General features: G+C 37.9%; 2 protein-coding genes across 2 annotated transcripts in view; both read right to left on the reverse strand.

Annotated features, from left to right (window-relative positions):
* Positions 1–2,087: 2,087 nt before the first annotated feature.
* LOC119515343 (purine nucleoside phosphorylase-like) lies at positions 2,088–3,408 on the reverse strand. Its single transcript, XM_037811190.1, has one exon. It carries the CDS (start codon positions 3,391–3,393, stop codon positions 2,524–2,526), a length of 870 nt encoding a protein of 289 aa, XP_037667118.1. The 5' UTR covers positions 3,394–3,408; the 3' UTR covers positions 2,088–2,523.
* A 10,399-nt stretch (positions 3,409–13,807) lies between these two features.
* The window catches only part of ADSS2 (adenylosuccinate synthase 2), a 59,724-nt gene continuing 46,171 nt past the window's right edge, over positions 13,808–27,360 (reverse strand). The window contains exons 8-13 of the mRNA XM_037822363.1: positions 26,020–26,146; positions 24,572–24,726; positions 23,743–23,867; positions 22,271–22,368; positions 15,963–16,112; positions 13,808–14,866 (exon numbers count right to left, since the gene is read on the reverse strand). Coding sequence (XP_037678291.1) covers positions 14,814–14,866; positions 15,963–16,112; positions 22,271–22,368; positions 23,743–23,867; positions 24,572–24,726; positions 26,020–26,146 — 708 coding nt within the window. The 3' untranslated portion in view covers positions 13,808–14,813. The remainder of the gene's footprint in view (positions 14,867–15,962; positions 16,113–22,270; positions 22,369–23,742; positions 23,868–24,571; positions 24,727–26,019; positions 26,147–27,360) is intronic.

Below are 27,360 nucleotides of genomic sequence, written 5' to 3' on the forward strand. Positions count from 1 at the left end.
GATAAAGACAAATAGCCATTTAAAAACTCTAGGAAAAACAAAAAATTTGCACACAGAACTTGGAAACACTGTGTGATGTTTATGTGTCAACTTGGCCAGGTTATGGTGCCTAGTTGTTTGGTCTAGGAAGCACTGGCCTATTGCTACTGTGAGGACATTTCATGGACTTAAATTATCAGTAAGCTAATTGCATCTATGGCTGATTACATCTACAATCCACTGAGGAGACTGCTGTCAACAACGAAAGCCATCTCATCCAATCAGTTGAAGGCTTTAAAAGGAGAAGTGATGACTTCAGCAGTCAGAAGAAAGAATTTCCATCTCTACTTCAGCCAGCCTGCTTCTCCTGGAGAACTCACTGAGGACCTTCGCCCAAGTTCCCAGTTTGCAGAATTTGGACTTGTGCATCCCCACAGCTGCATGGGACAATTCTTATAAAAATCTTACAATATTTACTAGATATCTCCTGTCGGTTCTGTTTTCCTAGAGAACTCTGAATAATATAGCTTTTTTGAGAATCAGAATTAGAATCTTAAGTATCAGATTTCTGAATTGGTTCCGGGGTATTTGGAATTAGATCTCTAATCCTATTAGATTCAAAGGCACTAATGACTCTCTTTCCAATAATCAGGATGGCACTGATTATCCACCACATGAGCTGGCAACAGAGATAGGCAAAATATCACCATTGCATATGGCTACTCAAATGCTTTTAAGAGGCAAGGCTCTAAGTGAGAGTGTTTTGACACCTTAACAGAGTTTTGTGGAGTTAAAAGGTATAACGATGTTGGCAGGTTGTTCCTAAATACATGGGATAAAGCTATAAAAGAAAGGGATGAGCTAACGCTTCAAATTTGCAACTTAGCCCTACATGAAGGATATGAAAGTTTCTATTTGTGCCCCAAAAGAAAATCTTATTTTGTGTAGCCACAGACTTGAGATTTCTGAAAACCAGATACAGAGTCGCATTGTCCAAGTGGCTGAATTACAATGTAAACTAAATTCCCAGCCTTGCAAGGTGTCTGCTATAAAAGTGAGGACAATTTATTGGAAAGGAATGGAATCTTGAAAATTGGAATGGGGTCATGTGGGTTACTAATGATGGGGGTGGGGACATTGAAACCCTAGATTCAGCTGAGTCTTTGCCAGATAAACCTGTAATGTCTGCTCTGAGGAAATAGCCTCCCTGTCTCCAGTCTGCCCTGAGGAATTTGCCTTCCAATCCCTACCTGAAGAAATTAACCTTGCTGTACCCAATAAACCTATAACCACATCCCCTGAGCAAACAGCCCTCATTCCCCTTCTGAAGAGATTAATCCTATTTTATCAGATGAAACTGCAATGGAATGCCCTAAGGTAACTGGCTTGTAAGACACTTCTAATTCTTCTCCTGACCCACCCCCCACCATCCCTCTTTTCTTCCAGACCTATAGACAAGTCCTAACAAGCCCTAAAAGCTTAGGTACAAGGTGTGACCCATGAGGAGGAGTGCTATACTTTAAAAGAACTGCATGAGTTTTCCAATTTATATGGACAGAAATCAGGGGGATATGTGTGGCATAATGGAAGAAATAGAAAGTTGGATCAAGTCAAATTTATTGATATGGACCCCCTAGGAAGAGATTCTGGATTCAATGTTGTACTCAAGGGGTTATAAAGGGCTCTGACAGTTTGTACAGGTGGTTGGCTGAAACATCCCCACAGTTGCATGAGACAATTCTTATAAAAATCTCACAAATCACAGATATCTCTTGCCAGTTCTATTTCCCAAGAGAACCCTGACTAACACACACTGATGATTGATTTTCAACTTTTAGAATCAACCTAGAGAAAAAGTGCGAAAAATTTAAATTTTGCCATAGAATAGAATAAATGTAAATGTTATTAAGCCTATCAGTTATTCAGATCTGTAAAAGTAAATTTGGGAGATGAAATAATGATGTATGAATGATCAAGGGAACAGTAAAAGCAAGCAATGGTATCTTATGACGTGGAGAATCAGAAGATTCTCTTCACTTTTGATGGAATAAGAAATAAAGGCATAAAATATTTACTTTTTTTTTTTTTTTTTTTTTTTTTTTTTTTTTTTTTATTACACAGCTTTCTGTTTATTTTTAAAAAAGGCATTAAAGTCTAAAAGGTTTTGGTCTGGTCATTATGTGGTCCCCAGTGTTAGGGGATGGCAGAGCTGAATCCCCAGGAATGTAACAGCATGGCTTTAAAGTTAGCAGCAGTCACAGGGCCAAGTTTCAAGGCCCAAGTCAAATCATGGGCATATCCACTGACATGTGGTAGGGCATGGGCTCCTGCTCTGGGGGATCAACAAGACTGGAGACTCTTTTGAGACGATAACTGACAGGAGCTAGCACCAAAAGTGTCTGGGGGGAGAAGCAGGGAAGGTGAAAGATAGTGATCCTCCTCTCCTTTCTGCTACTATTAAAGGGCAGAGGCAGCTGACCCCAACAAGGTAGCAGCTATTTAGATCCCATAGTGGAGAGGCTGACCAGACCACTTCAAGGCTGCTCAAATGGCATTGTCAGAGGGTGGAATGTTAGCCATGAGAATGGAGACAAACTGTTCCAATTTCTGTGCAGCTTTTCTCCCAGATTCCAGTACTTCCTCATGATTAGCCTTCTCTATGGTTTCATAACTCATAATAACCTTGTTAGTGATGAGAGAGAAGCCAAAAACTCTAAGTCCACAGTGCCGTGCAACTATAACTTCTGGTACTGTGCTCATGCCGACAGCGTCAGCCCCCAGGTTGAGCAGCAGACGACACTCTGCAACGGTTTCAAAGTTGGGGCCTCCCACCATCACATAGGTGCCTTCCTGCAGCTCTCGCTGCTCCCCCATTTGTTTCCAGGCACAGTGAGCCTTCTGCCTCAGATTGCAGTCATAAGCATCAGACACAGCAGGAAAACGAGGGCCAAACCTTTCATCATTGGGACCTCTGAGAGGGTTCTGGCCAGAGAAACCAAGCATGTTGATATGATCATGGATCAGCATGATATCTCCAACCTCAAACTTGGGGTTAAGCCCTCCAGCTGCATTGGTGACCACTAGGGTGTCCACACCCATAAGCCGGAAAACCCTCACTGGGAACGTTACCTTCCAGAGCGGGTAGCCTTCATAAAAGTGGAATCTGCCCTGCATCACCACACAGGCTCGGCCATTCAGGAACCCAAACACCAGTCGTCCAGCGTGACCTGGTACTGTACTTTGAGGAAAGTTGGGTATCTCACTGTATTCAAAGGCCTGGGCCTGAGTTACTTTATCAGCCAGACCTCCTAACCCAGAGCCACAGATCACTGCCACTTGAGGTCGGTGCTTGGTGTGGGACAGAAGCCATTCTGCAGTGCTCTGATAATCTTCGTATGTGAACATTTTCTCCATGGTCCCGCCTGCGCCTTCTCGGTGAGCCCGCAGTACTACACTCCGCTGAATCGCTCTCACTGGCTGTGGTTGGCACTGAGTCAAAATATTTACTTTTGTGATTTTTTTTTTAAATATGCATGTATCACTGGTGGTAACAAGATGCATACTCTCTAGAGCAACCTCTAAGAAAATTATAGCAAAAAACCCAAAGGATGATGGTACACTAGAAAATATCTACTTTATACAAAAAGTGGTAAAAGAGGAACAAAGAAACAAAAAAAAGATAGGAGACAGAAAACAAATAGGAAATAACAATGTAAATCCAACCATATCAATAGTAAGAGTAAATATGAATGGATTAAATACTCCAACCAAAAGTTGAAGACTTCTAGACTGGATTTTAAAACTATGTGCTTGTCTATGAAATACACTTTAGATTCAAAATCACAAAGAGGTTGAAAGTAAAAAGGATGGATAATGAAACACCAAGCAAACAGTAACCATAATAGAGCTGGAGAGATTAGACTAATATCATGGAAAATAAAGTTTAAGATAAAAAATGTTAGTAGAGACAAAGGCACTTTATAATAATAAAAGGGTCAATTCCTCAGGAAGCTATAACTATAAACATATACAAACCTAATAACAGATCCCCAAAATACATGAAGCAAAAACGGAAAGGAAAAATACACAAAAACCATAATTGGAGAGTCAATACCCCCACTTAGTAATGCATTGAACATCTAGACAGAAAATCAGCAGCATATAAAAGAGGTGAACAGTACTCTCAAGCGATTTAACCTTACTGACATCTATACTACAGCACACCCAAGGAAAATAGAGTACTCGTTCATTTTAAGGGCATGTCAGACGTTATTCAACAGAATAGACCATATATATGCTAGCCATAAAATAAGTCTCAATAAACTTAAAGGATGAAATCACATACAGAACATTCTCTGCCCAGAATTGAATTAAATTTAAAATCAACAAGAAAATTAGAGAAATCCTCAAATATCTGAAAATTAAACAACACACTTATAAATAACCCATAGGCCAAAGAAGTAATCACCAGAGGAAATGGAAAATATTTGAGCTAAATGAAAACAAAAATACAAAGTATCAAAATTTATGGCGGGAACCAAATCCTCGGGAGAGCGGAGCAGGCTCACACGCATGCCTCCAGCAGCATCACCCACCCCCGCCGGCATCAGACCCAGCTGCACCCACTGTGCAACAGCAGCTGCAGCAGCACTTGGGCAGTCAGGCCCAGCTGGGGCCTCAGGAGGCCAGGGTGCCCAGGCCCTGGATGGCTCACAGCTCGGGGACCAGCACAGACCCAGGACACCTGAGCAGCATCTATCCTCCAGCCCCTGCAGGCCCCGAGGCGTCCTGAGACCTCCAGGACAGAGCCAGCCAGGAGGGGCACCATGAACAAGTTACACTGGAGCCTGCAATGGAGGAAGCCAGCCCACTTGCCTGAGGCTTGCACCCGCACCAAGGGTAAGCAGACGAGGACACGGAGTGCCCCTGAACCTGCAGCTTCCCAGTCCGGTACCTGGAACACGTGGAGGTGGAAGAGACCAGAGGGATGCAGATGTGTGAAGATGGTGTGAAAAAGCTGAAGGCGTAGAATAGCTAGAAGGGGGGAGAACCTAAGATGGCGGCTAGGTGAGACAGGGCAAAAAAACACCTCTGTGAAAAATACTAGATAAAAACCAGAAAGTGATCCAGAACACCACAGCCAGTGATGCACCAGCTGGACAAGGTCTGCTAAATCCACAGGGAACGTGCATTTGGTGAAACCAGGAGCCTGCATTCTGAAACGAGTGAGTTGGCTGAAAGTCCCGCGGCCGCGCTGCAGTTTGGGGAAACGGTGGGCTGGCATTTGGAGACAGACTTAGTTCTTTAAAAACCAAAAGCCCAGGAGAGGTTGCAGATATGATGGGGAGAGCCACGCAGTGAAGCACAGAAGGAGCGTGCTGGGCTAACGCCTCGGTGTCTGGCGTGGAGGATACCATTCCCACACTGGCTGTTGCTTGCTTGTCTCAAGACCAGAGGAGCAGAGGGAAGCCAAAAGGAGAAAAAAAACTGCATTCCTTGCAGCCATCTCCCCAGCAGGCATGGGACGCTCCTGCCCAGGGCCAGACCCACAGCCCAGAGCCATGCCAAGAAACCCAGTGTGACAGGGAATCTTTCCCACAGCACTACACACAGGCCACAATAGCAGCTGTGGACAGTGGACTTTAATACACCCACGACTGATTGTCCTGGAGCTGGGAGGGCGGAGCTGTGCAAAAAGGGGGAAGTTAACGTGTCCCATTCAACCATCTTTGAAGCGGGCTGGGAGAGCCCCTGCATGGCCCAGAGACCCAGGGCTTCCCTGGGGGGCCGGTGAGCACTAGTGACGTGGTGCGGCCCTCCCTCAACAGAGGTCCTGGAAGAGCACAGCTGGGAAGGGGGAACCGCTCAGAAATCCCAGGAACCCTACACGAATACCAAGGACTTGTGGGTCAACGGCAGAGATGATCGGTGGAAAGACTGAAATGAAGGCTTAGGCTCCAGCAACAGCCTTAAATCTCCAGGAACACCTGGGAAGTTTGATTATTAAAGCTGCCCTGCCTCCCTAACCACCCAGACACACGCCCCACATTCAGGGCAGACAGCACCAACAGCACACCCAAACTTGGTGCACCAATTGGACCCCACAAGAATCAGATCCCCACACACCACAAAGACAAAGTGGGGGAGAACTGACTTGAGGGGAATAGGTAACTCACAGATGCCATCTGCTGGTTAGTTAGAGAAAGTGTACAACACCAAGCTGCAGTACTGTCAAATTAGGGATCAAGTAAAGCAAATGCCAAGAGGCCAAAAACAACAGAAAATCTTAAAGCATATGATAAAACCAGATGATATGGAGAACCCAAACCAAAACACCCAAGTCAAAAGATCAGAAGACACACAGCACTTGGCACAATTAATCAAAGAATTACAGAAGGCAACAAGAGCATGGCTCAGGATATAAAGGACATGAAGAAGAGCATGACACAGGATATAAAGGACATAAAGAAGACCCTAGAAGAACATAAAGAAGAAATTGCAAGAGTAAATAAAAAAATAGAAGATCTTATGGAAATAAAAGAAACTGTTGGCCAAATTAAAAAGATTCTGGATACTCATAATACAAGATTAGAGGAAGCTGAACAACAACTCAGCCTCCTCGAGGACCACAGAACCAAAAATGAAAGAACAAAAGAAAGAATGGGGAAAAAACTTGAAAAAATCGAAATGGATCTCAGGGATATGATAGATAAAAGAAAACGTCCAAATTTAAGACACATTGGTGTCCCAGAAGGGGAAGAGAAGGGTAAACATCTAGAAAGAGTATTCAAAGAAATTGTTGGGGAAAACTTCCTAAACCTTCTACACAATATAAATACACAAAGCATAAATGCCCAGCGAACTCCAAATAGAAGAAATCCAAATAAACCCACTCCAAGACATATTCTGATCAGGCTCTCAAATACTGAAGAGAAGGAGCAAGTTCTGAAAGCAGCAAGAGAAAAGCAATTCACCACATACAAAGGAAACAACATAAGACTAAGTAGTGACTACTCAACGCCCACCATGGAGGCAAGAAGGCAGTGGCATGACATATTTAAAACTCTGAGGGAGAAAAATTTCCAACCAAGAATACTTTATCCAGCAAAACTCTCCTTCAAATTTGAGGGAGAGCTTAAATTTTTCACAGACAAACAAATGCTGAGAGATTTTGCTAATAAAAGACCTGCCCTACTTCAGATACTAAAGGGAGCCCTACTGACAGAGAAAAAAGCTGAGGGACTTCACCACCAGTAGATCAGTCCTATAAGAAATGCTAAAGAGAGTTGAGCAGGCTGCAAGGAAGGGACTACTAAACAATTGACTGAAACTACATTAAGAAATAAAGGGTACCACTAAAGATCCCATGGTAAATATAAATACCAATACTGCTGTATTTTTGATTTGTAACTCCACTATTTACTTCCTACAGGATATAAAATATATAAACTGTAATGATAAATCAGTGGTTTTGGACTCAGTGTAAAATATGTAATTTTTGACAAGAACTACATAAAAGTGGGGGAATGAGGGAGCATAGGAACATAGTTTATGTGTCATATTGAAGTTAAGTTGGTATCAAAGAAAAATAAGATTGTTATAGATTTAAGATGTTAAATTTAAGCCCCACGGTAAACACAAAGAAAGTATCAGAGAATATGACCATAGAGATGAAAAGTAGAGTAGGGGTTATGAGAAGTGGGGGAAGGGGCAATGGGGAGTTAAGAAATGAGTGTAGGGTTGCTGTTTGGGGTGAAGGGAAATTTCTAGTAATGGATGGTGGGAAGGTGATAGCATTGCAACATTCTAAATGTGATTAATCCCACTAATGGAATGCTAGGGAGGGGGTGGAATGGGAAGATTTAGGCTGTATATATGGTTCCACAATTGGAAAAAAAAAAAAAGACAGTCTAAATAGATGACAGTTAAATGCCAAGGATGATCCTGGATGGGATCTGAGGATGGAGGAGAGGAGGCTCAAAGGGACACAGATGGAACATAAGGGAAAAAAAAAGAGGAAATATAAAATGTAAGCTTTGTATCAAGGTTGAATTTCTTGAACTTCTTAGCTGCGTTTAATGGGATTGCATAAAAGAATGTTCTTGTTCATGGGAAATGTATATGTGAATTACATTGTTTTTTCAAGGATGTGTGCAGCTTGCTCTCATGTTCAGAAGACAGAGCAAGATGATGGATGCTAGGGAGTGAGAGAGGGAGAGAGGGAAAGAAAGAAATGGTGGTGTGACAGGATGTTAAAGATGGTGGATTGGGGTATCGGGGGAGGGGGGTCAGGGTATGCTGGAGTTCTATGTGTGGGGTTGTGCTGTTTTTGCAACTGTTACTGGTAAGTTTGAATTTATCTCAAAATAAAATTTCTTATTAAAAAAAAAAAAAGAATAGCTAGAAGGAAGAACTGAAATGGTGGAACTGTGACCCATAGCATCCTTTGAAATTTGTTCTATAGCTACTTGTTAAATTGTAATTTGAAAGCTATACCTTTTTGTATATATATTTCACAATAAGGAAATAATTGAAACTATGGTACTATAACTCATAACAACTTTGGAAATTTCCTATATATCTACTTGTTAAATTATACTTTGAAAGATGTTAACTTTTTGTATATCTGTTATATTTCATAATAACTGAAACTGGGGAAATGTAACCTATAATTTTTTTTTTTAATTTGCTCTCTAACTACTTGTTAAATTGCACTTAGAAAGTTATCACTTCTATGTATATGTTATATTCCACAATTAAAAAAAATTTTTTAAAAAGTTGAGCCTTTTGTCAAAAAAAATCAACAAAACTGACAAAGCTCTAGCCATATTGATAAAGAAAAAAAAGAGAGAAAAACAAATAACCAAAGTTAGGAATTTAAGAGAGGACATTACTATTGATCTTCAGACAACAAAAAGATTAAGTATAAGGATATTATGAACAACTTTATGGCAACAAATTAGATAACGCAGATGAAATGGACAAATTCCTAGAAAGATACAAATTTCCAAAACTGACCCAAGAGATACAGGAAATCTGAGTAGAACTATATAACATGTAAAGAAATGGAATTAGGAATTAAAAATCCTCCTACAAAGAACAGCATAAACCCAAAGAGTGTCACTGGTGAATTCTGCCAAACATTTAAAGAAATAATACCAAGCCTTAATATATTCTTCTAGAAAATAGAGTATAGAACACTTCCTGACTTATTCTAAGAAGCCAGTAGTACCGATACCAAAGTGAGACAAAAACATTACAAGAAAAAAACACAAGACAAACTGCAGGCCAATATTCTTCATCTCTATAGGTACAAGCATCCTCAAAATTATTTGCAAACCAAACCCTGCAATGTTTACACCATGACTAAGAGGGATTTAGCACAGGAATACAAGGCTAATTTAACATCAGAAAATCAACTGTTAGATCAGAAACTGTAAAACAGGGTCTGAGATGTTACCCTATTTGCACAGAAAACACCAAGCCACAGAAACAGATATCAAACTTAAATTATTCACTGCAGTAACAATGGTCAGAGTGACATTGTAGGGCAGTTCCCCACACCTGATTCCCCACAGGCCACATGTAAGGTAAGATGCAAAGTTCCCAGGAGTAGGGCAAGGACATCTTTAGGAGGCTATAATTCTGCATACAACAATTGTTAAATGGATTTTTTCCCAAATTGATCTATAGATTCAACACAATCTTTATCAAAATTCCACCAGGCTATTTTTCTTTTTTTGTAGAAATTGACAAGTTGATCCTAAAATTCATATAGTATGCAAAAGATCCAGAATAGTCAAAACAATCTTGAAAAAGAACAAAGTTGGAGGACTTACATGTCCCGATTTCAAAACATGCTATAAAGCTACAGTATTCAAATCAGTATGGTACTGGCATAAGGACAAATATATATCTCAAAGTTGTCAATGCACTTCAGTAGGAAAAGGATAGTCTTTTCAACAGTGGTGCTGGGACTACTGGACATATCTACATGCAAAAAGATACATTTAGACCCCTACTCTATACACATAAGTTAACTCAAAATAGTTCTAAATGCTTTTAAGATAAAAAAACTTTGTGACCTTGGCTTAGGCAAAGATTTCTTAAATGTGACAACAAATACACAATCTATGAAAGAAAAAACTGACAATTGGACTTGTTCAAACATATTGCCAGGGTCTCTCACCTCTGACCTTTCTTTTCTTGCAAGAGTGCTCACGTGTTCTCTCACATGTGAACCTAACAAATTTTCTACCTGCTTACTCTTAAAAAAAAAAAAAATCACTAAAAATTTGAAATGACAAACCACAGACTGGGGGAAAATCTACATGTGATAAAGGACCTGTATCTAGAATATATAATGACCTCTTATAATTCAAAGACAAATATCCAAAAATGGGCAAAACGTTTGAGTAGACATTTCACCAAAAAGATACATGAACAGCAATGAAAAGAGGTTGGAACATCGTTAGTTTCATTAGGAAAATGCAAATTAAAACCACAATGAGAGCATTTCACATCATTAGAATGACTGTCATCAAAAGACAGATAATAACAAGTGTTGACGAAGAATTGGAGAAACAGGAACCCTTATATATTGCTGGTGGGAATGTAAAAGTGGTGCACTTAGGAAGTTTCTTTAAAAAAACTGAGTATGTATGTAACATATCACCCAGCAATTCCAGTCCTAGGTATCTATCCAAGAGAGATGAAAACGTATGTCTACACAAAGACATGCCAACGTTATAGCAGCATTATTCAAAATAGCCCCAAATTGGAAACAATCCAGATGTGCAAGAACAGGTGAATAGATGAACAAAATGTGGTAAATTCATAAATGGAATACTATTCAATAATAAAAATGAAGTACTTGGTACAACCTCAAAACACTGTTAATTGAAAACAGTCAGATGCAAAAGACCACATATGTATGATTTCACTTATGTGAAATGTCCAGAAAAGACTAATCTATTGAGACAATATAAATTACTGAGGTTGGGGATGAGAATGGGGAGTCACTGCAAATGGGTACAAGACATCTTTATGGGGTGATGGAAATCTTCTAAACTTGAATTATAGTGATGGTTGCACAACTCTGTAAATTTGCTAAATCATGGAGTTGTATTTTTAAAACAGGTAAATTTTATGGTATATCAATTACACCTCAGTAAAGTTGTTTAAATAAAAACTATATGCATATATCACTTTGATGAAATTAAAACAAACAACAAAACTAGAACAAGAAGTGTCTAAGGAAGGTAAGGAAGGCAGATGGATCCAGGCTATGCATAAAAAATCTTATTTTTCTTCTCAAGTAGATTCTATTAAGATAGATGCTGTTCAAGATGAACATCTAGGTGAATGGTGTATATGTTTGTGTTTCCAATAGCAAAACTATTCTTTAACCTTAACAACAACAACAATAAAAGTGGGAAACAAGTTAGAGCCAATAACCTTACTCCAAATTCTGGAAGTATGTTCAAGATAGGCAATCTATTACCTTATGTATTACATGACTATAGTATTTAATGAAAGCATACACATCATCCATTCACAATCTCTCTTACTTGTGTCACTGTGGATGTTCACTTGGCTCTGAGATATTAGTTTCTAAAGACATAGACTGCAAAATGATGTCAAATGCCTGTGATGAGACCCTCATCTAAACCAGCATCCCAATTGTGATTATCCAAAGCTATATTGACCATGATATATAATGTGGATACCTGAAATTAATCACTGGAATACTCAGTTCTCAGGTACACCTGAAATAGCAATTCATTTATTCTCAGTAACTGCTATAAACTCATTTCTTGAAAATAATAAAGTTCATAGAAAAATGTAAACAATACAAAGATGTGTAAAGAAAAACTATATATTTGTTAGTCTAATCTTAGGACAAAATAGTAAAAGTATATTTCAAACGGTTACCATTGGTCACTTATTCAGTGTTAAGACTGTTTGCTTCCATCATAATTACTAGGTGTGCTATCACCATTTGCTGTTTTTTTCTTAATGCCTCTTTTCCCCACAGAAACAAAATGGCATTTTCAGTATATATTAATTTCCCATATCTTTTTGCATCTATTTCTGGAATGTCTATTCCATATCCCTTATGTGTTTGTTCTTCCCCATGCAAATACTACCTATTTTCATTATTGTACACTTATAATATTTTAACATTTGGTGGGCAAAACCCTCCTCTCAACAATTTCCTTTTTCAAAAATATCTTAGAGATGCTTGCATATTAGTTTCTCCAGATAAACTTCAATATCCTTTTGTCCAGTTACAAAGAAAAAGTGATTCTTGTTGGAATGGCATTAAATTCATATGCTAATTTGTGAAAGATTGGTATTCCCATTCAACCTATATTAATCAATCAATGTAGAATTAAGCAATACATAATATATAGGAAACATATAAGTATATATTAATTTATAAATTGATAAATAACCTATATAAGTACATATGATATATAATCAATAAATAGGCCCTCTCCCCATTAAGGTATTTTATTCTGTCATCCAGTTCCCTCCTACTGAAGTTTCAAAATAAAGCACATGTTTTTAGTTTTAGTAATTTTTCTGAGTTCTTATCATGTCTCCTTAAGCATATGTATTCCATTTTGACCTCCACTCCTCTTCTGCCATATGAAACATGTTTTGATTACTTGGCTTAGTCTTCCTTTAAGTTAACTGCCAACCTAATCAGCTTCATCTGCCCCTTGCTCATTTTGCTCTGTTGCTCCAACTTCCTGAATTCTTTGCAGCCTCTGCACCTTTGCACATTACGTCTCTCTGTCTGGCTACTCAACCTTTTGATCTTAGTTTAAATGTAACGGGCTTCTCTGACCTTTTCCAAATTTATATTAGGTTCTCTTTCATAGTACCCAGTACTTTTCCATAGTACCACATACCATCATTTATAAATTTGTTTATTTGTTACCATGACAACAAACTTCAGGAAGACTGTGAAATTGTTACCACTGCATACTCAGTACCTAGCAAAATCTGGCATATATCTTTGCTCAATAAAGATTTACTGTTTTAATAGTTACCTGTGATTTGAAAGACTGAGCTGTATCTAAAGAACAGACCCTCTCTTTTAACCAATCCAATTAGCAAACAGCTCACTTTTAAAGAGAAAAACGAAAGAAACAATCAAACTGATTGAAAATGAGTAAGTATCTATCAACATCAATAAGAGAGTCGGACTTACTGGTAATAAAATAAGAACACTCCTGACTTGGAGAATGGGTTCTTTATATCTGCTTCTGAAGCATTACTAAAAACATGTTTCAATGATGCAATTTTAATAGTCAAGATAAAAATGTGGATTTTAAAATGCTACTTGCGGTACACCTTTTACCTCTGGGTAGTTAATCTAATTTGAAGTCTAAGTAGGGAGATGAAAGATTAAGTAGAAATAAAGCCCAAATAGTTTCCAAAAGAACTTTATTTTGACATATAGGTCATTAGTGATCACTAATGGGCTTGTGGGATCACATATACTATAGTTTTATTTAGTGAGTCCAACAAGGCTGCTCCTATTTTAGAATTTTTCTTGAACCAGGGATTAATAAAAATGTCAATTGAAGATAAAACACATTTAGATTCTTGCAAAGATTCTTGCAAAGATTCTGTTTTTGATCTCTTCCTATTTTATCTCCATATACTGCAGGGATAAAGCTCCTTCCTATATACTACTATTGTTAAATACTACTTATCAGAACAAAACACAATACACACCAAGTATACTAGAAATATTTGGTTCTTTTTAATCATCTATTGATGGTATAATAAAATAAATTTAAGTGACACCTAATTTAAACATTTAAAATACTTCATTGAAGGATAATCTACAACACAACATGTCAAACCTAATTATCAAAACAACATCTCTGTTTTTCAAGAAAGGAGAAATAAAGGCATGATCAAAATTATGACCAACAATATGGGTTCATTTTGATGCTTACAGATGATTTTGTAGGCATATTGGCAGGCACAATGTTGAAAGAGCATCCATTAGATTTAGGAATAATGGTAAGATAAAAAAGGAAAGATATACATTTCAGAGTTAATGTCTGAAATTAAAGAATATCCACCAAATATCACAACAGATCTTTTAATGACTTTTTTTTTTTAACATTAAGGTTGCTTTGGGGAACACTTTTCCTCTTTTAACATTTAATTAAATGCTCAATTTATTAAATAACTTAGGGAGAAATAAGTTCTGTATTCTGTACAAATTAAAGGACCCTTGAATATCCCCCTCTCCCAATAGCTCGATTTTGCAATGATCTCAGCAGAAAACAAACAGTTCACAATTTGAACAGAATTTATAGCATTACAAAAGTTTACAGAACCCCTGTCATTTCTTCATTTTTCTGACAGTAAAGATTACAATGACAAGACTGAATGATCAAAATGTAAAATACTTGTGCAAAACAGCATTAATTGTTCTTACTAACTAATAGGGGTAAAACCTAATATACAATGACAATAATGAAGAAAAACTACATTCAAAATAATTCTACTTTAGATTTCAAATGACATGAATTATACTATTACTAAACATTAAAAGAAAATGTGGCACCATGAGCAGCAGGAGCAACAAATGATTTGGCAATTATGCCAGCTAAGGAATGCTGACGCCGGAATATGCCAAAGTTTAGTTCTGCAACAGCCATCCATCATAAAGGACTGGAAACAACTGTGGGGCTTAAAACTCATTTCAATGTTTTTATTCTTGAATTTGCAGATCATAAAATGTTTAAGAAAGTCTCATTTTTCCCCCTCTCAAGGAGTGTTTCTTGTGTCACTGGAAATTCTTAGAAGAGTTGAATCATAGACTCTCTGGATTTGCCTACACCAATCCATTTCACTGGGAGAAAAAAAAGGATAAGAATAATGTAAGTTTGTTATACTGTTCAATCTTTGCGATCAAGAGATAGGTAGAGGAAAAGGGGGGAAACACTTTTTCTGTATGTGCTTTTTGGTTATTCTGTTAGCAGTCTGCCTATTTCCAATTAGAATGCACAGTCAAGATCCAGCCCAGGGTTGTTAGGTGTTTGCCCAGCAGAGTTACTAGGTTCCACAGGGTACTGTTAGGATAAACCTACACAATATTTTATAGAAGTCACTGTTAGACTCACTGCTGTTTATTTTTAAAAATGTTGATTAAGAGCAGTAAGCAAATATACTTACTAAATTTGATAACTAGCTTGGAGTGATAGTTGGCAGTTTGGAGAATAAGATTCCTATTTGCAATGAACCACAATACAAAATAATGTACTTATTCTAAATACATAATAGATTTTATATGGAGGATACCTCCCACCAAGTTTACTTTTTCTCATCTGTCAAATCTCCAATAAATGCAAATAAAAGAAAAAAAGCAATCTGTTAAAAAAATTCACATAACTTGGTTATGCTAACTCCTTGCCATCTTACTATTTGTTTTTTTAAAGCTTTATCCATTCTTTATTCTTTTTTTATTTTTTCAAATGGGATTTCCTATTTTTTGTATCTATTACTTCTTAATGTCTATTAAGGAAACTCCCCATCCAAGTCTCAAAGATGGTTTCACCCCAGATGAAAAAAACCACAAACCATTTTTTTGTGAAGATGAAGAGACAAAAGGATTTGATATTAAAGCAAGAAAGAAACAAAAGTCAATATCAGAGGGTAAAAACCAGACTAACAGAATTAAAGACAGGGTCAAAAAGGGTGAGAGGTAATGTATCACCTTCAGGCACATGAAAGATTATTTACCAAATCATGAGCACTCTGCAAATGTAACAATGATCTTTCTTTCATCTGTTAAAACTTGATTCCATATATATATTAACCTTGACATGACAAAATTATAGTGATGGAGAATAGATCTGTGGTTGCCAGAGGGCATGGTTGGCAGATAGTTAAGTTAAAAATAGAAAAAGTAAAGATTAAGTAGTTGTTCATAAAATGTTTATATTTACCTGGAATTTGAAGCTCTTCTTCAATAAATTGAACATAATTCTGTGCATTAACAGGGAGTTCTTTAAATGTCCTTGCATTTGATATGTCTGTATTCCATCCTGGAAGAGTCCTATATTGAACTTCAACTTTATTTAAGACTTCTTGGTTTGCTAAAAGTTAAAGAACATATTTGTTCACGGTGTTCATGGCCTATTGTCAAACAAGTTTTTGATACACTGCATGTTCACAAAATCCCTTATGAAAATTCTTGGAACCAGATGTGTCTGGAATTTAAAATTTCCCAGATTTTAGAAAGGGAAAACAGTGTATATACCAGCAGGGGTAGCAACCTATAATCAAATATTTAAATTTCTGCAGCAGCATATGATCATTCACTCTAAGTGGTTAAAGAGTATGCAATTCTAGCCTCAGTTAAAGTCAGGTTTTGCTGTCAAGTAAGCTTCGACACCATACCTAAAACTTTAAACTTTTAGTGCTTTTTTGGATTTCACACTAAGGATTAGGGATTATCGACCTGTACAATGGTAGCAACTTCACAGAAAGAAGGCTTTGCAAACCTGCTTGCATCTGAGAAATCTATTGTTTCTGTGATTGTGTACAAAAAGCCTAGCTGGAAATTAAACAATAAATAAAAAACGATTTCTTTGACTAGAGACAGTACAGTGGATGCTATGTTACACCATCCAGATTTACCTTTTCAGGATTAAAACATGCATTCTGTCAGTTGCTGTGAGTATTGCCGGCTTGACCACTCACAGTCTAGAACCTTCCCAGGAATCACCCTCCACTGAAGGTAGAAGCCTTCCTGGGACAGCCTTCTTGAAGTGGGGATATAAAGGACCTGGACATTTACTTTAATTTGGGATAAATCTGAAGGACTTTCTAGTTCCAGGGCTCCCCATGGGATCAGCTGAAGCCTTTTTTTGGTAACTACATTGCAGTTCAACTTCTCTCTCTGCCTATCTTGCTTCTCTCATTCCCTCGTAGATGTTGCTCAGAGCATTCCCAAACAGACTTACTGTGTGCAAATCTCCAGACTGGAGTGTTTCCCAGGGGACTCAACTTAAGCTAGCTGGGTCTAGGAGTGGTCTCAGAAAAAAGGCCCTAAAACGGGATTTTGGAACTGGATTGCAGGCCAGCTGGCTGGCACTGAGGACCTCATCACTGATGGTAGGTTGTGTATGGATAGCTCCCAGCACGTGGAAGCAGTGAACCGGGGTGCCATACTGGTGGAAGGTAAAGCACTGCTAATGTCTTAAGCACTGAGATATAAGAACAATGGAATAATGAAATTGGATGGCTCTTGATGAATGAACTGGAGAAAGGCAATGAAAGGCTGAAGGTGATTAATCATCAATTTAAGGCAAAGTGTAAGTCAGAGGGCCTCCCTGGCAGCATCTAGAGAGAATCTCATCTCCAATAGCAGAGGGCAGAAAAAGAAGAGGATCAGGCCCAGGACTCAATCATAAAGATAACAGAGCTCCAAACCCAGCAAGTCTTCTATGACAAAATAAGAGCCCTGTTTGGGAAAGAGTAGAAGCCTGACACTTTGGATGGGGACATCTGGGTCAATGTACTCAAAAATCCTGAATCTTCAGATTCCCCAAACTCTCTGGGCCTGCAGATGGTCTACTACTTCCTGTTAAAGGCTAAGACTCCCCCTTGCTTGAAGATGATGTAAAGGCCTCTGTCTTGCAAGGAATCATGCGCCACTCTCAGAATACACCTACACCTCTTTTCCTGGTCAGCAAACAATATCTAGGGTCAAGTCACAACAAAACCTGGCCAAGGAAGTTCTGGGCCTACTAAGGGAAGAATGGGACAATATTCTGAAGAATAAGCAGGACCAAGCCAACATATACCAGCAGAAGCCAAGAGAATATGTACAGAACTAGTGATAGATTCTGTGGAGGAGGAGGTGTTGGAATATAAAGTTAAATAGGAAAGTATTTTTTTTTATGGTAGTACTCTATGATTCATGATACAAAATTTAATACCCTGCCAGAACTCTGAGATGATGAAAACATGCTCCTAGGAATATTCTTGGACAATTGGAGAAAGTGATACATCAAACTAAGTAGAAATGCCAGATCTGCTGTGGTAGATGGTAGAAGAAGGAATCAAGAAACTCGGTGGGGGTTCCACTTCCAGCCATAATGGAGTACATGGTTCCAGGCTACCTTCCCAGTGTAAACAACTGTAAAACTGGACAAAGTATATGGCGTGGCTCTTAACAGGTAGTAGATAATAGACAGCACAATACTGCAATTCCTGAGGGAAAGGAAATTCACAAAGAAGTCCTGCAATCACTCGATTTTCTGCTTGGTGACAACTTTCTGACTGTGGCTCAGGATGCGGGAGTCTGAGGAGAGAGAACAGTGGTCCCAATGATTTAAGGTAGATATTAGAGTTCAGGCACACTGAAGCAGCTATATCAGAATGGCTGGGTATCAGAGATGAGGGTGCTCTACAGAGAAGGGTGCCCCAGAAGTCTGTGTGGGAGTACCACATGAACTGTGGCTAAGGGATGGATTGTACATAGAAAGAGCAGGACCACTGGAGGCTTACCAGAGTGGGTGCCACACAGTATATAGAGTGGAACAAAGACTTTAGAGGTCAAGCAGTGCTGGCAGAAGGAAAAAGGAAAAAGCACACTGAAGCTCCAGACTGCCAAATTGAAGATATCTCCTTAACACCCCTGCCATCCAGTTGAGACACCAGGAAGGCTGCTCCTTAAGAGTAAAAACCACACCCTAAAGTAAGACCTGTTATAGATCCTCCTTCCCTCCCCCTCCCTGCCCCGACACACACACACACACACACACACACACACACACCACCGATAACAAGGTCTAAAACCAAGCTATGCCAAGATGCACAGGGAAACAGAATTTGGAGACTGACTCAAACCAGGTTAAAGAGGTTTGGGAAACATCTTGGGCTTTCTACAAACAAAACTAACACAGCTCCTAACCATTCAAAATGATAAGCCAATAACCAAACTGTCCCCTAAAATAAGAACCAATACTCCTGGGGGAAGAAAACAGAATCTGAGTCTTTATGACACATTATCTACAATGTCAATATTCAATAAAAAATCATTAGACTTAGATTTAGAAAAATGTGATCCATAGCCAAGGAAAAGAATGGTCAACAAAAACCAAGCCAGAAATGACCCAGATAATGAACTTAATAGATAATGACTTCAAACCAGCTAATATACATATCCTTAAAGAATTAAAAGAAAATTCAGTCATAATAAGTAAACAAAGTGAATCTCAACAGAGAAATAGAAATTATATGAAAGACTAAATGGAAATTCTAAAGTTGAAAAGTATAATATTGAAATGAAAAATTCACTGGGTGAGTTTAAGAACATATTGAAGATGAGTAGAAGAATTAGAAAACTTAAATAAAGGAGAAGAGTAAAAAAATATTTAAGGCCAGAAAACCCACCAGCTGACAAAGAACATCCAGAAGGAACTCTTTTCCAAGTGATAAGAACTGTAATGGTGAGAAGGGCATCAATATTGTTGAAAAACTCAGTGATGATTATCATCTAAGCCCCAGGGTTGATGGAAGGAGATTCGGTTATAGGACTCAGAAACCTGATGGCAATGGAATATAAGAATCTCCAAATAAAGGCCAGGTGGCAGCATTTAAATTTCAGAAGTGAGGTGGGCTTAGTTATCATTATGAGTGGCAAAGCCAGAGTGGCAGCCAAAAGAACCAAACTACTAGAGAGATAAGGAAACGGTTAGGAGCAAGGCAGACAGGTGGCTAACAAAAGCATTACCAGAATCCTGCAGGAGATATTCCCAGACAAACAAACATTTATAAACCAAAATAAATCAAGGATGGATTATCAGGGGGCTGGGGGCATCCACCCCAATAAAATCTAACAAACACTTGCCCGATTTCCAGATCTGAATCAATTTTCTGACATCTGGAAATCATTGTCCAAAGGAGAGGCCAGATTCCAGAAGTCGAACTCGGCAATACCATACCAATTGTATACAGTACCAATACCGTACCATACACTGAGGAAAGGGGAATACAGTCTTTCTGAGGACTGTTACATGCAGAATTCAAATTGACATTTATACCATGAGACCCAAAGCATCACATGGTCCCCTGTTAATAGCGGGGCCACATGGGGGCCAGACAATAAATGGAGTCTTGGTTCAAGTCCAGCTCACTGTGGGTCCACTGGCTGACAGATTCACCCAATGGACAGTTCTCCAATCACCATATATAAAATTGAAATAAACACACCTGGTAGGTACCAGAATCCCCATATTTGTACCTTGTCCTCTAGGGTAAGAGCTACTGTAATGGGAAAGTAGAAGGCTTTGAAAATTGCAGTTCACTAGGTGAGCCATCTAGACTAGTAGATGCTAGCTGAGGGTGAGGGGTATCTAGAATCATTAGGATAGGAAGGAAATAATCAGTATTGACTGGAAGTCCAGACCCACATCCTGAGGGGTCTGAGTCTCTGTTCAGCATGCCTTTCTCAGGTCTTGGTTTACTGATTAGTCCATTTAATATTAGTGAAGGGCAGGGGAGTACCAAGAGATGCCCAGTGAATCATCTGGGTGCCAAATGTATTCTTCTCCACCCACATTGTGTAACAATAGCCATACTTCATCTTGATGATCAGGGTCAATTACACCTGCCAGATGGTGACTGAATCCTTTCTTTGCCTGCTGGCTTTTGACATGTGAAATTCAATATGATAAGGTAGAACCTTCACTTAAAGTTTAATGAGACTCTTGCTTCTATTTTCCCACTACAAGAGCCATAGCAGGGAGTGTAATTTATACCACTAACCTTCCTCTTTTAAGTTTTCCTAGGAAAGAGACCAACCAGAATCCCGCAGGAGATATTCCTAGATGGGGCCAACTTATTTTACAATGTAAGTACATCCAAACAGCACAGGAGTGAACTGTACTGAATACTGTGCTGCAGTACCCGGATTACTCCCTTTAAGACAGAGGCACTCACTCCCAAGCAGGTAGAAGACAGCACTTCCTGCTGATGACTCACAGCTCAGTCTCTCCCCAGGAAATGCCCTTGGTCAAAGAGAGCTATCTCACCCAAGGGACAGCTTTTATTCAATTACTGACGATAAGAGATACAAAGTCCCTTCCACTTGCCTCAATTCAGGACAATTATAAAGGGCTTTCCTAGTTCTATAGGTCCTCATGGAGTTGGCTGCATTGCCCCTCAACTACTCCCTCCTCTCCCTTCACAAGCGATGCTGCCGAGAACCTGCTCCAAAAACTTCCTGGATTCAAATCTCCATCTCAGTTTGTTTCCAGAGGAACCAGACCTAAAACAGCTAACTCAGCTTTAAAAAGAAACTCAAAATTAACAAATTTTATCTCTTTTGTTAGTTTTTGCTGTAAAACTAAAATATTTGCTCTGTAGTAGATATTGCCACATGTTAACTGTCATTATGTTTGACTGGACTATTCTCTTTGGTGTTTGAGTTTACTAACTCTTGAAATAGCTGTAGAAGCAGAATTAACCACCAAATAACATATATTGGAAAAACTAGTTTTTCAAGTAAATATCTTTTTTTTTTTTTATTAAATGTAAAGGAAAAATAATACATGTATATTTTCTAAGAACTTGCAGCTATCCTCAATTTCCCAAAGACTGGTTATTATTAATGTGTCACAAAACCACCAGCCTACCAAGTTTCATGAAGCTAATCAATTTTCCTTCATTTGGCACATTCCTAGTTTTTATAGGATGACTAAATAAATTAACAGTCCCTATTTCTGGAAGTTGGAAATATTTATGGAAATTTTTGAGTAATTGAAGATATCATAAATACAGCTATGCCTGAAAACACACATTGCCTCAGGAAGGAAGTCTCCCTACATCCAAACTTTAGACATAGAATAAAGATTAGAGAAAATAATTTATGTGGCTTGAGGGACAGGTTGGGTTAATGTATTACCACTATAAGCAGTACTCTTTTCTCCTATCCCACTTTTCCCAAGAAAGGTCCACATGGAAGACGGTGCCAAAACAGAGAAGATGAGATTCAGGAGGAGCATAGCTGGGCCCAGAAGTACCCAGATTTGGTCTTTCCTATTTTGCTTTTGAGCACATGCTTGCTACGATCCGGCATAGCAGCCATGAAATAAGTGCTAGTAAGTGAATAGACCTGTATTATTCAAATGAGCATATCAAGTCTGTGACTCTATAACAAAAATTATAAAGAAGAGCTTTATGAAATTGCTCTAATACATTCACTTTATATTACTCTATATACATAGTCTAAAAAAATAAGTACCTGGAAAATAAGGTATGATTTCACCATCTAACTTATAAGCAACTCCAACTTTTATTTCCGTAAACATATCCAAAATATCCAGTTTGGTAAGTGCCAACCTAATTTTGGAGAAAAGGCAATGTTAAAACAGCAAACTCTTAAAGGTCCTAACGTCTAATTTGATGAGGGATTAAAGGAAAATTCGTGTAAACTAAGAGTTCCAAAGCAATTCTGAAAACAGATTGATTATATTTTAATGCATGCCACACATAAAACACTAGAGAACAATATACTAATGCATGTTCTTCAAATTATAAAAAGACTCAACTGACTCACTTCTGAGTTACTTTTCTAGTAATTGTAATAAGATTTTCACTGATTGATCCACACACTCTTGCTTAGCTTTCTTATGATTGATCAACATGTGGGAGGGCTGCCGATAGTTTAGAACGCATACTTTGGCCATGGGATACAGCAAAACTCACTTTTCACCATGGATGATCTCAAGAGTTCACTAGATATATACATATGTTTACACACATGCCATCATCCTTCCTTTCTTCACTCTGGTTACCATCATCTCCAACCTTCTGGTCAGAAATTGTCAAAGGGGAGTGAGGAAACCACATCAAGGACTTCTTCACGATACATCAAAATCTCCAAATAAACTAACTGGAAAACAGGGTTTTAAGGGAAAATCTGTGGAAATTAGATAACACACTAGGTTTGGGTTTCTTATCCACAAATTAATTTTTTATCCTTTAGTTTTGTTATTTGCTAAAAAAAAAAACTAAGCCTAATCAATACCGATATGAACACATTTATGTATATATGTTAATAACAACTTCATTACTTGAACATTTTCAATGTGTCAGGCAGGGTGCTGGATGCTTTCACTACATTTCTCAACTAATTCTCATAGCAACTTTATGAGGTAGGTAAGGGTATTATCTCAATTTTAAAGATGATGAAACTGAGGCACAGTAAGATTTATTTGCTCAAAGTCACAGTCAAAATGCATGGGTCTGAGATTTGAATCCAGGGAGTCAAACATCACTGTGCTATACTGTTTCCCCTTGTATACACAGTATGCTCCCTTCCTTCCTATCATCCTTCCATTCTTTGTTTATCCTTCCTGTTGTCCTTCCTCCTCTTCCCTTCCTTCCTACCTACCTATCTTCTTACCTACCCACTTATTTATGTTGCCTCCCTCTACACTTACACATATGAAAGAGTATCATGATTTTCTCCCAACCTTGGATGTCTAAGAAGATAACTTGGTGTCCCTCTCCTCGTATATCTTTCCCTGTATCTTAGTCTACTTCTATCTGAAACTACAATTTTAATTTGGAAGCTAAGGATGATATTTTTCAATTAGGGTACTATCTCAAATTTGCAACCCACAATATTAAGCCTGTCATCATGCATTTTCCTATATTAAACCTGTCGTCATGAATTTTGCTATTCCTGAAATATTCATGAAGAACACTCACGCAGTAAATCCGTTGATCATGTGAGCATATTTGAGCAAAACAAGGTCCAACCAGCCACATCTTCTTTTCCTTCCAGTAGTTACACCAAACTCTCTACCCCTTGTTTGTAATAATTCTCCAATTTCCTAGGGAACAGAATACCAAAGTTTTCAAATATCAATGCTGTTAACTGAGTAGAAGTATACTAACAATTATATAACAAGTCTAAAGCCTCTTTGAGTTAAAATATCTATTAGAAAATAATCAAATGACTGAAATGTAATTTGAAATAGAGTTTCATAAAATGACAGATTTGAGCTGAAGGAGGCATTATTTGGAATAGATTCACTTTGAACTTTCTTTCTCACAATTTTTTTTTACCATGTCATAAAGGTAATTGTGTAAAATTTAGATTAAAAACAAAATAGCTAACAAGCATTTATTAAAATAAATTAAACTAATTGTCCCAAGAACATGGTAGTTTGATGTTTCTCCTGAAAACCATAAGGCAAACTCACATCTGACAGTGGCTGATGTCAAAGTGCCTTTCTGAAGAGAATTAAGGCTGAAAACAACGCTCAGAAATTTGAGCTACAGTCACTTCCTACAGTCTTAATTTTCCCTTCTATAATCTACGTATCCCCTAACTTGCACTTTTCTATTAAAGCTATCAATTTATTGCCTCTTGTATTCTAGTAACATTGTAATTATATTATTTGTAACATGTTGCCTGATCAATCTACCAAAAGAAGTGAAAGGTACAGGAAACAAGAATTGATTAAGAAAAAAAAGGAACATGAATTTTTATTTTACTACTTTTTGAATTAGATTTCTTGATAAACAGGCTTACATTGTCTTGCTCTGTAGGAAAGGCACCGATACCAACTCTAGTTGTATAAGCTTTCACAACTCCATACACTTCTCCCACATTTTGAGGGGGCATACCCAGACCAGTACAAACGCCTCCAACAGTACAATTTGAAGAGGTTACAAAAGGATAAGTCCCTAAAAATAGAAACAAACTTTAAAATATACATACACATATACACATTATTTGAAAACAGAATTACTATTAAAATTTTGCCTTTGAATATATTCTGGGTATTTGATAGACTAGAACATAACTGTAACTGCCCTCTCAAAGCCCATTTTATTCTTGATTCTTTTTTTCTGTAATGAGATAGAAACAAAGGTGGTTATAGCTATAACTGAAGGAGAGGCTCCTTGAGTGTATGCTCAGTTACTGACTCAGCTCTGTATTGGCAGGTTCTCAATTAATAGATTGATAAATAATTTAATACTGAAACCCTGGGTGTTATTCCACTATGTAGAATTATATTCTATATATTTTAAGAGTCTCATGTTAATTTAAAACAAATTAATTTGGTTCTACAATACAAAAATTTTAAGGTACACCAGCCTCCAGGAGGGAAAGCAGTATAGAATTTTTTGGTATTCAACATTTCCCCAGATTTTTAATTCTATCCAGGAAATAATCACAGAAATTACAAGCTTTAACTAAGACTGGTATACTTTTTTCCCCCAAAGATTCCCTTCACATTTAACTATTTACACTGCTAATTAGATACTCTGCTTTCTCTCCAATTGGATAGGCATATTATGGTGTTAAAAATACAAATCTACTATATAGAAATATACTTTAATTGGTATACTTGGAGTCCAAAGACAATGAAATGTCAATAAAAGCTGAGAACAATCATCCTAGTCTTGTGAGATCATGCTTAGATGGGATGGCCAATAAACTAATGGGGCAGTAATATGAAGAAGTTAATAAGCATTAACCTTGGAAAATGGAGGAAATGCTCTGGACCCATCCAGAATCTCATTCCCAGGGAGTTATTGAGGTAAAATGGCTTTCTGAGGTTTGACAACATGCATGTTTAATATCAGTAAATATTAGTTACTGATTTTTTTTTTTTTTTTAATAAAAAATGGTGGAATTAAAGTGTCATCCTTCCATAAGATTCATTTACAGCTCCAGGGAGGTGAGGTCTGGAATTGAATCATGAACCAAACAAGGAAAACTACAATTTGAAGAACCTCAAACCCACTGAACCCAAACAATGATTTCATTTTTCTAACAAACTATCAAATTCAACATATGTATTGTGCTTTCCACAATATTCTTTTAAGACAGTGGCATAAGATGAGAAACCTCCATCATTCCTGAATACACAAGTTAAAAGCCTTGTTTTAAAACTTCTTTATGCTAACATTAATTATTTTCATCCCAAGTACTTTAGGTCTCAAACTCTCCATAAATCATATCTCACTTACCAAAGTCAATATCTAGCAGTGCTGCATTTGCACCTTCTACTAAGATTTTCTTTGGTGGTCCATGTAGGGCCTCATATAGGAAATAAACTCCATCTTTTACCATTGGTTTAATCCTTTCCATATAACCCTATACGTACAAAAGACAAAAACCCAATCTCATTGTATATTAATACATTTACAGTATAACCAGTACAAGTACAAATTGCCTGACTTTATGATGGTGAAAAGTGATCAATGGAAAGTATAAAGGGGTTGGTGATGGTGCTCATGATGGTTCTCACACTATTGCAACATTTGGATTAGCTCTGGTCTCTCATGCTGATTCTCCAGGACCAGAAAAGAGAAACTAGCATAAGAAAAACAGAGATACAATGAAATTCAAAGGTTCTATATTAATCTTACTGCAAATGATGAATACCTTCCTAATAACCAAGAACTCACACTTCACAAATAAGCTTTCAGACAAATGAAAAGAAGTGAATATTTATATTGCATTGGGCCTTTAAATTTTGTGAGGTATGTGAAAAAGTACATTTATAATCCATGTAGCCATGAGTTTTAAGACTTGCTCAAAAAGATTCTCAAAATGTGGAGAGAGCCACAAGATATACACACAAATACCCCCAAATTGTTAACATTCTTTTTCACTTATATTCAATTACAGTAAAATATCTCAGGAGTATTACTAATAGGTGATATCAAATACTATTTTACACATGAGCATTATAAAATTATGAAACAAGAGCTTTCCCCAATGCCTATAGTGTAGCTGCAACAAATGTAGTTTCAACTGTTTAAATATTTAGCAAGACAGCATGGAAATTCTAGGAACCACTCATGAATCCACCTGTGCTGGTTTGAATGTATTATGCCCCCCAGAAAAAGCCATATTCTTTGATGCAATCTTGTGGGGCAGACATATCAGTGGGGATTAAGTTGGAATGTTTGGATTAGGTTGTTTCCATGGAAATGCGCCCCACCCAACTGTGGGTAATAACTCTGATTGGATAATTTCCATGGAGGAGTGGCCCCGCCCATTCAGTATGGGCCTTGATTAGTTTACTGGAGCACTATATAAGCTCAGACAGAAGGAGAGGGCTTGCTACAGCCAAGAGGGACACTTTGAAGAGTGCACAGGAGCTGAGAAAAGAACTGCAGTTTACAGAGACATTTTGGAGATGGCCTTTGAAAGCAGATTTTTGCTCCAGAGAAGCTAAGAGAGGACTATCGCCCCAAGAGCAACTGAGAGTGACATTTTGGACAGAAGCTGAAGCCTAGAGAGGAACGTCCTGGGAGAAAGCCATTTTGAAACCAGAACTTTGGAGCAGACGCTAGCCACGT

This window comes from Choloepus didactylus, chromosome 2, assembly GCF_015220235.1.
Source record: "Choloepus didactylus isolate mChoDid1 chromosome 2, mChoDid1.pri, whole genome shotgun sequence".
In the NCBI taxonomy this organism is placed as follows: domain Eukaryota; kingdom Metazoa; phylum Chordata; class Mammalia; order Pilosa; family Megalonychidae; genus Choloepus; species Choloepus didactylus.

Coding starts and splice junctions, on each gene's coding strand:
- LOC119515343 (XM_037811190.1), bottom strand. CDS start 3,393: ATGGAGAAAATGTTCACATACGAAGATTATCAGAGCACTGCAGAATGG.